Source organism: Phoca vitulina, unplaced genomic scaffold (assembly GCF_004348235.1).
Source record: "Phoca vitulina isolate PV1807 unplaced genomic scaffold, GSC_HSeal_1.0 scaffold80, whole genome shotgun sequence".
Taxonomy (NCBI): domain Eukaryota; kingdom Metazoa; phylum Chordata; class Mammalia; order Carnivora; family Phocidae; genus Phoca; species Phoca vitulina.
This window is the reverse complement of record NW_022589783.1, coordinates 334713-348692: the sequence shown is the minus strand read 5'-3', so window position 1 is coordinate 348692 and position 13980 is coordinate 334713. Positions and strand designations below refer to the sequence as shown.

At 48.7% G+C, this 13980-nt stretch overlaps 1 protein-coding gene across 5 annotated transcripts in view; it reads left to right on the top strand.

Moving 5' to 3' along the window:
- Window positions 1-13980, top strand: part of WDR60 (WD repeat domain 60) — an 88013-nt gene that overhangs the window by 35137 nt on the left and 38896 nt on the right. For all 5 annotated transcript variants that reach the window (XM_032394322.1, XM_032394323.1, XM_032394324.1 and 2 more), the window contains 7 exons: window positions 3677-3790; window positions 3885-3946; window positions 4418-4469; window positions 7555-7615; window positions 10387-10486; window positions 10672-10803; window positions 12603-12826. In XM_032394322.1, coding sequence (XP_032250213.1) covers window positions 3677-3790; window positions 3885-3946; window positions 4418-4469; window positions 7555-7615; window positions 10387-10486; window positions 10672-10803; window positions 12603-12826 — 745 coding nt within the window. The remainder of the gene's footprint in view (window positions 1-3676; window positions 3791-3884; window positions 3947-4417; window positions 4470-7554; window positions 7616-10386; window positions 10487-10671; window positions 10804-12602; window positions 12827-13980) is intronic.

Below are 13980 nucleotides of genomic sequence, written 5' to 3'. Positions count from 1 at the left end.
ACAACTACCACAACCACAGCAGCCACAACCACAACAACCACCACAACCACAGTAGCCACAACCACCACCACAACCACAGCAGCCACAACCACAGCAGCCATAACCACAGCAGCCACAACCACAATAACCACCACAACCACCCCCCACAACCACAGCAGCCACAACCACAACCACTACCACAAGTACAGCAGCCACAACCATAACCACAACCAAACAACCACAGGCCTCAGCCTTAGCCCACAACCATAACAACCACCACAACCAGCCTCCACAACCACAGCAGCCACAACCCCCACCCCTTGGTGGGTACTTGTTCTGGGGCTTCCTCAGTGCTTTGTAGACATTGGTTGTCTAATGCCTATCTTGGCCTACTTCCCTGCTGCTCAGGGAGAGGGAAGCTTGTCCCTGGTCACACTGACTTTGTGGCAGGCCTGCCTTCAGACCCCATTGTCTTCACTCTGTCTTTCTCTCCGTTCTTGCCCAGGATCCCCTGTGCCCCACACGCACTTGGTTTCCTGTCTCTCCTTTCCATCAGCCACTAATCAGTTTTCTGTCTCCACAGTTTTACTTTTTCCCGATGTCAAATGAATGGAATCCTACAGAATGTAGACCGTCGAGCCTGGCTTCTTTCACTTAGCATTTTGCATTTACAGCTCCCTGTGCTGCTGCGTGCACCAGCAGCTCGTCCCTTGAATGTGTGCACCATGTTGTTTACCCGTCCACCAGGTGGTGAGCGTGGGGTTAATTCCAGTTGTTGGCGACTGTGAGTAGAGCGTGCTCAAAGGGCCTGTATCAGCGCGTGGACCATTTTGCAGTCCCAGCAGAGTATGAGCTCCTGGTGCTCTATCTCACCAGCACGTGGTACCGCCAGCTTTTTAGCCATTCTGATAGGTGTGTAGTGGTGTCTCATTATGGTTTTAATGTGCATTTCCTGATGACATACGATGTGCAGAATCTCTTCAGAGGCTTTTTAGAAAAAGATTATTTGAGAGAGAGAGAGCGTGCATGAGGTGCGGGGAGAGGGGCACGGGGAGAGGGAGAGAGAATCTCAGGTAGACTCTGTGCTGAGCACGGAGCCCGACGCAGGGCTTGACCCTACGGCCCGGGATCATGACCTGAGCCCAAATCAAGAGTCGGACGCTCAACGGACTGTACCACCTGGGTGCTCCCATGGGCCTTTTTTTTTTGCCACTGTGTGTCTTCTTCGGGGAGGTGTCTGTTCAGGTCTTTTGCACATTTCTACAAGTGATTTATTGCCTTGTTGAGTTATAAGACGGTTTTTTTTTTTTTATATTTTGGATAACAGTCCTTTATCAGATGTGTGTTTTGCCAGTATTTTTTCCCAGGTTGTGGCTTATCTTCTCATTTCTTAACCAAGTGGGGTTTTGAACTTTCTGTTTGTAGTCTTCCTCCATGAGAGTTTGATATCACACATACGTTGCATATCTGTGTATGTATTATATGTGTAACTGTGTTTTATACTGTTAGCCTTAAAACTCCCAGTTATTTTACCAGCAAAAGATGGATTTATTTGGGTATGGCAGAGGGTTGCAATCCACATAAGCATGCTATGGCAGATCTAGGCAAGTGCAAGAAACACAGGACAGGGACGTTACTTCTTGGAGAAGGAGGAAGTTGGGAGGGTTGTTTTGAAGAAAGGTCCACTGGAAAAAAGCACGGGTTCCGGGTGATGAGGTTTCTCACTGGCTGAGCTGCTGGGGACGCAGTGAACATCTTTCCCTGGCGATTCTGTCCTGTGGAGGGTTCTGATGTTGGGGTTTCTAAGTGACAGGCACTGAGTGCTGGGCTCCCCATCTAGCCTCCCAACTCCACTGTAGTGAGGTTTCCCTTTATTAATTTTCACAATGCATACAAAAAGGTTTTTTGTCCCCTAACAAACAACCTTTGCCTCCTTGGGAGCAATGTTGCTGTTGTTGAGAATGTATAAGTTTATAGGTACCTTATGGGTTTGATGCTATTACAGAAATAGCTTTTTTTTTTAAAGAGATTTTATTTATTTATTTGAGAGAGGGAAAGAGATCACAGAAGGAGCGGGAGAAGCAGACTTGCTGCTGAGCAGGGAGCCCGATGCAGGACTTGATCCCAGGACCCTGAGATCATGACCTGAGCCAAAGGCAGATGCTTCACCGCCTGAGCCACCCAGGCACCTCCCAAAAGATAGCTTTTAAAAATGTGCATTTTCTAACTGCTCCTGATGTACTAATTAACGTTTGAATTCACCAGCATGTTCAAAACACTAGAACTGTAAGTTTTTAAACGGTACATGTATAGATAAATGACTCCATTCAAACACCTCCTTCATTTTCTTTTGCCACTGAATGTTGTCGCTGGGACCAGTCAGGTTTCACTAAGCTCCCAGCGGTGAGTGAGCCAGGGAGCTTCTGACCCAGCCCCTGCACACACCCCCACCAGCATCTTCCCCCTACAGGCCCCCCCAGTGGGCCCCCCCGTGCCCTCCCCCTGCAGGCCACCCTCAGTGTGGCCCCCCATTGTGTACCCCCCAGGGTGGCTCACCAGTGTGCAGCCCCCCTGTAGTGTACAGCACCCCCTCCCCTCCCCACAGTGTGCACCCCCAGTGTGCGCCCCCCCAGTGCAGCCCCAGCTCCCCAGTGTGGCCCCCCCAGTGCCCTCCCCCTGCAGGCCACCCCCAGTGTGGTCCCCCATTGTGTTCCCCCCCAGAATGGCTCATCAGTTTGCAGCCTCCCTGTAGTGTACAGCACCCCCTCCCCCCACCCCTCCACCCCCCGCCCCTGCAGTGCACAACTCTCCTCCCAGTGTGCCCCCCGCCCAGTACCTGGGCCGCCCTGAGTGCTTGCTCCTCAAGCTTGGTGAACTGGAGTCTTGTCTGCTCTTCACCGGTTTTTCCCAGGGTTCAGCTCTTGCTCTCATTTTGTTTCTTGCTGTTTTCTCTCCATGTCTGTCCTGGGTTTCTGATTTCACGTGTTGTTTTTGCTTGCTTGAAGTACATTTCCAAGTGCTTTTTGAAGAGATGTGACACAGTCTGGAGTGGTGAGTTCTGGGCTTCTGCTAAGTGCTTGTTTGGGGCAGGAGAATTTTTATCTCAAATGCTTTGATTTGCATTTTGTATTTTCTTCTTACAGCAGTTTTGTATGGAGTTTGTCTTGATTTTTTTTTTTCACTGTTCTTGGGCTTTTTATAGATGGCTATTCTAGGTCAGAGGAGCTTTATTCTGTTAGTTTGTGAAATGTTGTTTCTTTACTGGGTGGGGCAGGCGAGTGTCTCTGCTCCGTGCGCTGCCGTCTGCCCTTTGTCCGGCTCCACTTTCCAGCCTGTCCATCCCTGTAGCTGGTGAGTGGCCCACCAGGCCCTGCCCGGGAAGCTGGGTTTGCTCTCTGACGGCGCTTTTGCCTGGTTTCTGTTGGGCCTTTGACTCCCTCGTGCCGTGGAGAGTCTTAACCTCACCCCTGCCCTCCGTGCCTGTAGACTTGTTGGAATGAGTACTTCTCTCTCTCCTTACAGGTGTTTTGAGGTCCGTGATCTCTGTTTCACAGTAATGCTGAAAGCTGTGATCACACATCATTTTATTTGGGGTCCATATTGGTTTTGTGGTGTTTGGGGAGGATGGATCCCCACATGACATTAGTTGTTCTTCTGTGACTTCTTCACATGTGGTCCTGTGTGCTTTAAACCTTAGATGGTATCCTGACTTCCGTAAACCACTGCAGTCCTGTTCAAGCGGTAGAACCCATCTCCACGTCTGTCTACAAAAAACAGAGTTTTGTGCTTTCCCCCTTTTCTACTCAAGAAGGTATGTGATCTTTCACTTCTGTGAAATCCTTCAATCAAGTTATGCAATGTGGTTTCTTTGTTCACAAGCCATTTCTTGTTTCTGTTTCCACTAGAAATGTCAGGTTTGTCATTCCACATTGCTTCCCTGGATGAAAGTGGGGTTCTCAATGTGTGGGTGAGTAGGATGTGCCCAGGTGCTCACACACGGGGCAGCCCTGACTGAATGCATGGGCTCTCGGACCTGCCAGTTCTGTGGTTGTCCAGGCACTGATACGTGCCCGGTGGTCGGACCATGATATGCTTGGCTAAGACGCGAACACCAAGGGTGACACTGGACTGACTCGGAGGCTCCTGCAGGACGTCCTGGGGGAGTGAGGGGAGGGCGCTGGGGATGCATTCTTGGGGGGCTCTCAGAGGACGCACTGAGGCTCTGGCCACTGGCCAGTCCAAGTGACGAGATGTGAAAAGAGGTCAAGGGAAGGGATTCATAACATTTAGAAGTTAATGATCAGTCTTTTTTCTGGAGCAATTATGTTTTTAGTACTGAATATAGAATGCTATCTTAATTAGAACTGCACTTCGCTTAGATTGTGTCCTGGTACATCCCTGACATGCATTAATACTCATTTCAATATTCTGTTTTTAGGTGGTTGTTGAATTACCAAAGGCAGATATTGCAGGCTCAGTAAGTGACTTAGGTAACTATTAAATAAAAAAAGTTAATTTAGTCAATATTTTCTAGAGTGAATAGAGATTAAAGATACTGACAACCACTTTGAAAAATTAGTAAGTAGCTGCCTGAAAAATGAACATTAATGTTCTATATTGTATAACTTTAATCAACTGCTGAATAGACACGTCAGAGTGATTCAGTGATACTCCTTCCAGCTGACGATGTTTTCATTTCAGGAAGGGTTAATAAGTTCTGTTTCTGTCTGTGTGCCATTCTTTTCTCTCTGTTCCTTCCATGCACTCAGAAGTCTGAGTGCTTGAACGCATGTTCATTGTGGGTGGTCTTCCCTTGGTCGGACTCCGGGGGGCTCTCTGAGGTTGGAGTTGGCAGAGGCCGGCCACGGCCTCGCACGTCAGGGGGAGTGCAAGTGTTTACTGAACGGCCCTGGGCGCGCTAAGCAATAGAAATTGACAAGAGGCCCAGAGGGGGTTCCAGGCAGGACTTTGCTGGGGCTCATGCCCCAGCACCAGGGGGATGCACAAAGGAGGGAGTCCTCAGGCTGGCTCCCCAGGAGGGGTTGGCGAGAGCTTTAAAGAAACTTTGGTGGGAAAAGGGTGATGTCTAAACATGTAGAGCAGGGATTTTTGGGGGGCTTGCACACTTAGCGGTCATGCTTCTTCATGCTCCTTCATATGCTGCATGTCTAATTAGCATGTTAAATCCCCACCCCCGGGTGTGATTTTTAGTATGATAATGAGGGGGAAAGCTGGTGAAGGGTCAGCACTGTGGTCCATCTTGGCTCAGACCGGTTTGGTCTGGTTCTCACAGCTGAACTTCCCTTTTAGATGCTGGAGGGTGTCTGAACTGGAGTAAACTGGTCAAAAACTGGGTCTTGGGGGCTTACTGGGGGCTTGTGGCTTCTGGTGTCTGGCTTGTTTCTGGCAGCAAGCAGCACCTGTAGGCAGGGCTAGAAAACTGGGTGACAGTGGCGTGTGAGGACTTCTGGATGAGGGACTGGAGTCCCGTCCCTGCTCCATCTCAGAAGTGTGAGTCAGCTCGAGCACTTTGCGATGCCGTGGCATCCAGTGCTCCGCTCCCGCGAGGCCCGGGCACGGTGGACTCTTGAGTCTGTTCCTTGGGTCTGGCGCTCCCTGACTCTGTCCTCACATCATTAGTTCAACTGCTTACTTTCCAGGGACCAGCCCCGTTCACCCTGTCTGTGTGAGGGGTGTGCCCAGCTGACACTTGTTCCTGCCGTCTGGAAACCAGAGGGTTAGAGATGGGGCACTTTGTGTCCCTGGAGCAAGGGCTGCGTGCTTCGTGCTGAATGCCAGAGACAGTGCTTGGAAGTACTGTGGACTCTAACTTTAATGAAAACAGGGCTGAATTACCTCACTGATTTCACGCGTAAACATTTTTGAGGCAGAGTAACTATTTTCTCACTGTTTTCTAATAGCTTCCTCTCTGCTTATTACAAAGCCATCATACTGAGTCTGTGTTGAGCCTTTGGGGGGCTCATAGACTCTTGGGATGTTAGAGCAGGACAGCGTCTGGGAGGTGCTCACCCCTCCTCGGTGTGGCTTGATGGTGGGGCCGGACTCAGAGTCGGGCTCAGGCCTGCCCCTGCCCTCACCCAGGCTGATGCCCCGGACCCAAGCATGTTGCAGCCTTCGAGCGCGTCTTGAGGCTGCCTGTGTTGCTCACTTGAGCCATGACCAGGCCATTTTTTAGAAATTTTGGATGGTGGTGAGGAGTTAGAAAGTCTCTGTCCACAGTTAGTTCATAATCTGCCTGTGGAGACGAAATCATTTTGCATGAAAATACTTCATAGTAATATGGAATAGTCACACACAAGTTATTATAGGGCAGTGTGTATTTCATCGTTAAGTGTTGTTATATAAAAACTCCTTTTATTTGTAGGACCACTTACCCAAACTCTGACCATGTTTCAGCTTTGCCTTTGGGAAAAGAGGGGCTGACATCCATACCAGTAGTCAGTGCTGGAAGAGCGCGACCATTAAATGCCCATGGGAGCGTTTGAGGTGTGTGTGTGTTACATGAGTGCTAACTCAAATCACGGCTACAGCTCATCACTCACCATCGATGAAGGGTTCTCAACAAGCTGGGCCCTGTCTTGGGTGCCAGGGGAGCAAGATGACAGGATGCTGGCTCTGCCCCAGGGAGTGTTGTCTTATGGGGAGGTTGACACACCAGACGTGGCCATCGGTGATGTGACCGCTATGTCAGAAGAAGTGCTTAGTAAGGGCTGTGGACCCAGGGCAGGGAAGGCTTCCCAGGGGAGGTCATAACACTTGCGCCGAGACTTTCAGCACTGGAGTTCCTGCAGGAGGACAGTGTGCTGGGGAAAATGGAGGGCAGTTTCAAGTCTGTGTCATCATAGAACATTCTCCCGTCAGAGTTGTAACTGTGACAGAGCCCATCACTGTAATTACAGTCGCACTTCCTGCAAGTCGAATTCATCTGTATGGTTAGGGTCTCTATACTCCCAAGGGTCTAGGCAGTACCTTGCCCAGAATTGGGGTTTCAGTATACATTTTTAGTTCCCTCCTTTGCAGTAATTACAAAAAAAGGAGGAGGATATTGGGGACAGACACAGGAGGCAAAGCCAGTGAATGGCTGAGAGGTCAGAGTTGTGGCCATAAATGCTTCGGGAGTCCAGGGAAGGGGGTGCCAGCGCTGAGGAGCAGGTGACCACCGGGTGGCCTCCGCATTTGTAGGAGGGAGGTCCGGGGCGTTTCTGATGAGCATAATACCACCAGTGGGCATTTACAGCAAACTATTCCTGTTGGGAACTTAAGGGGTTTTGGTTTTGTTTTGTTTTGTTTTGCTTAGTGTACCACCATTTTTTTATTTTATCAGATCTAAAAATGTAAAGGCTTCTTGATTGGTTCCATAGTCCTTTTCTCATAAGGCAGGTTATAGGAACCTCGCCTGCATTAGGGAGGGAACACTCTTTATGGGCCCACGATTTGATGTCATTTCCTAACACAGATATTTAAGCAATGAGAAATGATTCCAGGCAACTGTAATTGGATTTTGGTTTAACTTGTATTAAGAGGTGCATTTATTTATGGTTTTCCTATTTTTAGGTCTGATACCTGGAGGGAGGATAAAGCTGGTGCACAGTGCTGTGATTCGGCTGAGCGACAGGTAAGCCTGTGCACTCTGAGTCAGAACATTCCTCTCCCAAGACCGATTTCCCACAGAAGGAAATAACGTTAGGTAATTGCGCATACAGAAAATGTGTGGTCGGGTATGCATTGAAAAATCCAACTTTTCACCCTGTATTTTTGCTCAATTAGTTTAATATTAATGAGTCAGTGTAATAAATACAGTTACCAGGTATAGAGCTAACATTTTTTTCTTTGATTAAAATAATTTCTATCTTATAAGTTGGTACTACAAAAACTTGACTATTTTTCAACCAGTTTTAATAAAACACTGAAGTTAAATAGGTAAGTTTCAGGAACCAGAAACATCAATATGAAAGTTTTATTCAGAAATTTCAATTTCTGCTTTTACTCCTATAACTTAATGTGACGTAAAAATTTTTATTAAATATACAAATATTGTTTGTGGTACTTATATATTCCATGTAAATTTATTTCCGAAACATCTTTTTTCTTGTCATTTATTGCAGTTGGGGGCTATCAGCATGTGATTTACTCTTGAAAAGTTTTTTATATTAGCGTCATTCTTCTTAGAATGCCTCTGGGTTATAGTAATGAATTTGTACCTGCTTTGAGATTGTAAGTCACCTTTAGTTGGTTTAAATATGATACCTACAGGGAATCCTTTATGTTTAAAGAAGTCAGCTGGTACCTTTGACCCCTGGCCCTCGCTGAATTTCCCCGTGGATTATGGAGGTGGCAGCTGAGACGGGAGGTAGACAAGGAGCGTGCTCAGTCAGAGGGAGCAGCACATGGGAGGCCCAGGGGCACGAACACCTGACCCACCTCGGAAACTGCCGGCAGGTTTGCTGTCGAGAGAGGTGGGGATGAGTCGCTGGCCAGACCTCAGAGTGTTTGCTGTGCTGCAGGGTCCAGACGGCTCTCTTGCAAGGGGTAGGGAGCCAGTACAGGATTTTAAGGCAGAGAGTGGTGTGTCTTATTTGTGATTTAGAGTGATCCGCTTGGCAACAGTGTGGGATTGGACAGAGGAAGGGAGACAGGAGGCTGTTGTAGGGTTGATTAGAAGCATAGGGTCTGAAGCACAGTGGCCATCTTGCATATGGAGGGGTTGATCCCAGTTACAGGGGTGGAGTTTGGAGGAGTTGCCTCTCACCAGGTGTCTGGCTTGGCTGCCAGGTGTACCGTACACAAGATGAGGAACGGGAGCTAAGGGGGAGGGGGCTGGGCTCGTGCTGCTTGTGGAGATGACCAGGAGGCAGCCAGCTCCACGGCAGGGATCTCAGCTGGAGGCACAGACTGGAGAGTCCTCAGCTGACCAGGGACATTTGCAGTCCTCAGTGTGGGTATGAGAGACAGTGGCCAGATTCCCAACTTCTGGCAGAAGGGGCAGCCATGGGCCCTTTCCTGTTACAAACACATACACTGTACAATGTAAAAACTAACAATAAACTAAATAGAGTTTTTCCAACGAAGAAGAGGACAGTGCCAGCCAGGAATGGAGCTTGAAGTTAGCGTGCAAACCTTTGTGTGGTGTGGAGGCTCGGCTGTCAGTGTGGCTGTCACAGGCTTCTCGGCTGGGCGGGGCTCAGGCCATGCGACCAGTGACGCATCAGGCTTGCCTGACACTGGCGGCTAGAAGTGAGAGCCCTGTGCGGGATTCCTGAGTTCACGGCCCCTTCAGTGAGAGAGCAATTCAGGGAGCCCCACCCCAACCCAGGAGAGATAAGGGGGCGTGGGAGACTTGAAACCCCGAGCTCCTGGTGGGGGCTGGGATCCACAAGCTGGGGAGGTGGCATCAGAGTCTCAGACCAGTGGCTCACCATCAAACACTGGGACAGCTGCCCGGTAGGCGGCGTTCGAAGGTGGAGGAGGAGGGTCCATCCTTCCTACTGAGGAGGCACTTTGAGACCGGGAAACAAAGCAGGCGACTCCATCCAGTTTACTCAGCGTTTCATTCAGGGTAACTTACTGGCAGGGAGGATTGAGCAGGTGACCATCCAGAGCTGTGCTCTGCAAAGTTCAGACCTTAGTGCACAGATTTTATAGAGTAAGGGGATGTGCAGAGAGGCATTGTAGTAAGGTCAGAGGGTTCACATACACCTCAGAGGGTTCGTGTGCGCCTCATTGCAAGCTAATCCTTCATTAGATCTCACGGTGCCGTCTGTGTCCAGGAAGGGGGGACCCTTTGTTATCTTTAACAAATTGGTGGAATGCCAGAGGATGCCTCCCCCAGTCCTGGCCTCAGTGGTCGTTTCTGAGGTGTGTATATTACTCTCCAAGGGGCCTAGAACACGTAGCCCCAAGAGAGGACACGCACAAGATGAAGTCAGTATTGTCAGCACTCCTATGTGGGGGATGCTCCCACAGATGGGCTCCCAGGGCTCTTAGAGGAAGCAGTTCAGAAAGAAAAATTATAAAAACTGCAAGCCTGAAGAAACATTTACCACAGCACAATGAATGGGCTCAGCATAACCAGAACTTGGGATAATGGGACAATCTAAAAGATTTCTAGAAAGAAATGATCATCTCTGAAATTTAAAGTACGTGAATGGTTAAATACATTAGACATAGCTGAAGAAAGAATTAGTGAACAGGAGACCAGAGCTGGAAGAATGTCTAGAGCTTAGGGAACAGAAAAAGAAATGGGAAAAGAGCAGCGAAGAGCCACAGAGGAAAGGTGAGACCACCAGCTCCATGTCCAGGGACACCCGGCGAAGGGTAAATGTGTGAAGTGCTGTCAGCCCTCTGGCGCCAAACAGTTCATCTGCTCATTTTGCTGTTTCTTTCCAGCCTTTCCCATAAAGGCTGTGAATTCTGGGGGGCCACACGAACCCTGAATGTGAAGTTTCTGCCTTCAGACCCTAGTCATTTCATTGTTGGCACAGATGTGGTAAGTAAGAGTTTAAATCTCATTCTGTAACTCATTCTCCTTTCTTGGTTGTTTGGCAAATCTTCATTAAAGATTAACTTATTATTTGCTTTTATTACGATGCTGTGTAATTGTTTCAAGAATAACTGCTTTTATCCAACCTCATGCCTAATCCTTTTTATCACCATTGGTCTTGTCATTGCCAGGGTCTTATAAGTCATGGCACCAGACAAGATTTGAGAGTATCTCCCAAATTGTACAAACCCCAGCAACCTGGTATGAGACCAGTCAAAGTGAATGTGATTGATTTTTCACCATTTGGAGAACCAATATTCTTGGTAAGAAAGTCAGTTGTTAAAGCACCATTTCTGTTTGGGCAGCAGAACACTAGCAGTGATCTCTGGGGATTTCTTTAAAGTTGATCACTCACCAGCGCACGTTGGTGCCAGTGGACTGCATGGCGGAAGGTCCCCTCTGCGTAGCCCGTGCAGGGCGTTCCACGTCGCTGTGGATCGGGTCTGAAAAGTCTTTATCTTCACATAATTTGGGCTTATGGGAAAGTTACAAGAACCTGCCCGTCACCTCCCATTCTTTGCTCCATGGCTCCATCCTCTCTCCCAGTCTGTGTGGATGTCCCTGCTTTACTGTCTGACAGGAAGTTGCAGAAATGATATTTTATCCATAAATAGTTTGGTGTTGGTTTCCTAAAAATAGGGTCCTACTCCTGCAGCTGCAGTCCAGCCTTGACCAGTAGGAGGTTAGCACTGGAACAGGCCTGGCAACCGATGTGCGGGTCTGATCGATGACCGCCTGCTTTATAGCAAAGTAACACCCCAGGTCACGAATCTCACTCAGTTCTGGGACAGTTCTCAGACATTCTGAGGGGCTCAGGCTCCTCGGTTTGATTGTGTGTGATGTTTCCTCACGATTAGATTCAGGTTTGCTCTGACCCGCATCTGCCCCTGGAGTCACTCCTTTCCCTGTGTGATTCCCGTGTGTCAGTGGGGAGAGAAACGGTCACTCGGTCGGCGCCCCCACGCGCAGCTCCCCAGCGCCCCCCGCCGGTCACTCGGTCCGGGCATCCATCGGCACGGCTTGCCCGCATCCGTCATTGGGGTGGTTGGCAAATGGCGATTTCCTAGTCCTGCCCTTAGTTTCGTGTTACGGGTTGGCTGTGCGCTGGTAGGAGGGCTTTCCCTTGTGTCGTGGGCAGGCTCGCATGTGTGTATTTAGGACGTCGGTGGACACATGGCTGTCGGCCGTTGACTCTCCTCGCGGTCACGTCCTCTGCTGTCCTGTCTCTGCTGCTCGCACTGTCCCGGGCACGCCCTTCAGGCTGGCTCCTGTTTTCTGACCTGTGCTTTCTGGTGCAGCGAACTCCGGAATCAGCCACTTCTCCGGGGAGTCCTGGCTCCAGTCAGGAGAAAAGTACTGGGAAACCAAGATCCGGGCCGCAGAAGTGCTCACTGGGCAGGACACAGCATGGATAACCTGCTTTGATCTCCGTGTGCTTGTCACAAAGCCGGTGCTGACTGCACGTGCTTAATGCCAGGGCGACCCCGGTTCCCTCCACCCACCCGGCAGGGGGGACCCGGCTGCTCCCACCCGCCACGTACACTCACGTGCTCAATCCGAGATGCACAGAGCATTTTGCGGTTGCTAACTCGTGCCTCTGCTCTTTTCGAGGAAGGATGTGAAGGATTAAATATGTTGCGTTAAAAAGGAGTTAAGCTTCTCGAGGCTAAAAATTTGGGCTTTTACTAAACCAGCCAAGTTTTATTTTATAAAAATCTCAATCCAAGGGGAATATATAATCGTATTATTGGTTCACATTTATATAATCTTTTTAAAAAGGTGGGTTATTGGTTTCTCTGGAGCCAGTCTTAACAGCCTGTGGTTGAATTAGCCATATTCAACTTTGTTAAAGATAAACACCTGTTTATATATTCACTGAATTCATTATTGGCCGTTTGGGGAAGGGGAAGGGGGTTCAAAGTGTATCAGGATCTCCAGGGTGAATGCTCCCCTTTGTAATCTGTGAGGACAGAGCCAGTGCTCTGAAGAGTGTCTCTCACTGCTGAGGCTGAGTAGAAAAGAAGAAAGAATGGAGACCAACAATGTCCACCCCTGTCCCCAGGCCGGCTGTTCAGATGGAAGCATCAGGTTACACCAGCTGTCGTCCGAGTGCCCTCTCCTTCAGTGGGACGGCAGCACCAACGGCCACGCGGTCATAGGCCTCCACTGGTCCTTGACCAGACCTGCCGTGTTTCTGGCCCAGGATGACACGTCCTGTATTTATATCTGGGATCTGCTGGAAAGTGATCTGGGTCCTGTAGCCAAACAGCTCATCTCCCCAGACAGGTGAGTCTGATGATGTGCCCTCCCGGGCAGTTCTTCTCAGAAGCATCCTTGGTGATTTATGGGTAAGGTTGCTACACTTTAAACTGAGGTTATTTATGTTTAAATTTAAATACTTTTATATTTACATATTTAAATAATGTTTTGAAAACCACTTTAGAATATGTTATTTCATATTTAGGCCAGAATAGTCTGTGGATTAAAGAATTCACACTGTACTATTTTCCCATGATTATCATCCTTTTTATTTATTTTTTCATTTATTTGAGATAGAGTGAGTGAGAGAGAGAGAGCACAAGCAGGGGGAGGGCAGTGGGAGAGGGAGAAGCAGGCTCCCCACTGAGCAGGGAGCCCGATGTGGGGCTCGATCCCAGGACCCTGGGACCATGACCTGAGCCGAAGGCAGACGCTTAATGACTGAGCCACCCAGGTGCCCCAGATATATTTGTTTTTTAATCCTTGCATTTAACACATGAAAGTATTAGATAAATGTATGCCATTTTGACAGGTTCCCCTTTTTTGGTCCATTGTGGCCAATGCTTTTTTATCTTTTTTTTTTTTTTAATTTTATTTATTTATTTGAGAGAGAGAGAGAGAGTGAGAGAGAGTGAGCACGAGCAGGGTGAGGGGCAGAGGGAGAAGCAGGCTTCCTGCAGAGGCAGGGAGCCCGATGCGGGGCTCAATCCCAGGACCCTGAGATCATGACCTGAGCCGAAGGCAGACGCTTAACGACTGAGCCACCCAGGCGCTGTCCCCCCACCATGATTATCATTCTATAAATAAAAAAAGCTTTTTGTGAGCTCCTTAGTTGCATTCATTTATTAGTCTTTTATTTTTTTAATTAAATTTTTTTTTATGTTTTAAAGATTTTATTTATCTATTCATGAGAGAGAGAGAGGCAGAGGCAGAGGCAGAGGGAGAAGCAAGCTCCCCAAGGAGCTGGGAGTCCGACATGGGACTTGATCCCAGGACCCCATGATCGTGACCTGAGCAGAAGGCAGACACTTAACGACTGAGCCACCGAGGCGTCCCATTTATTAGTCTTTTAAATTCAGTATTCGTCCGAGTGATATATAGAGTCTTCCTTCTCGTTTCAAAAAAGGGATACTACACGGGAATCAGTAATTCACATAATTTCACATCAGTGTCATTCCTCT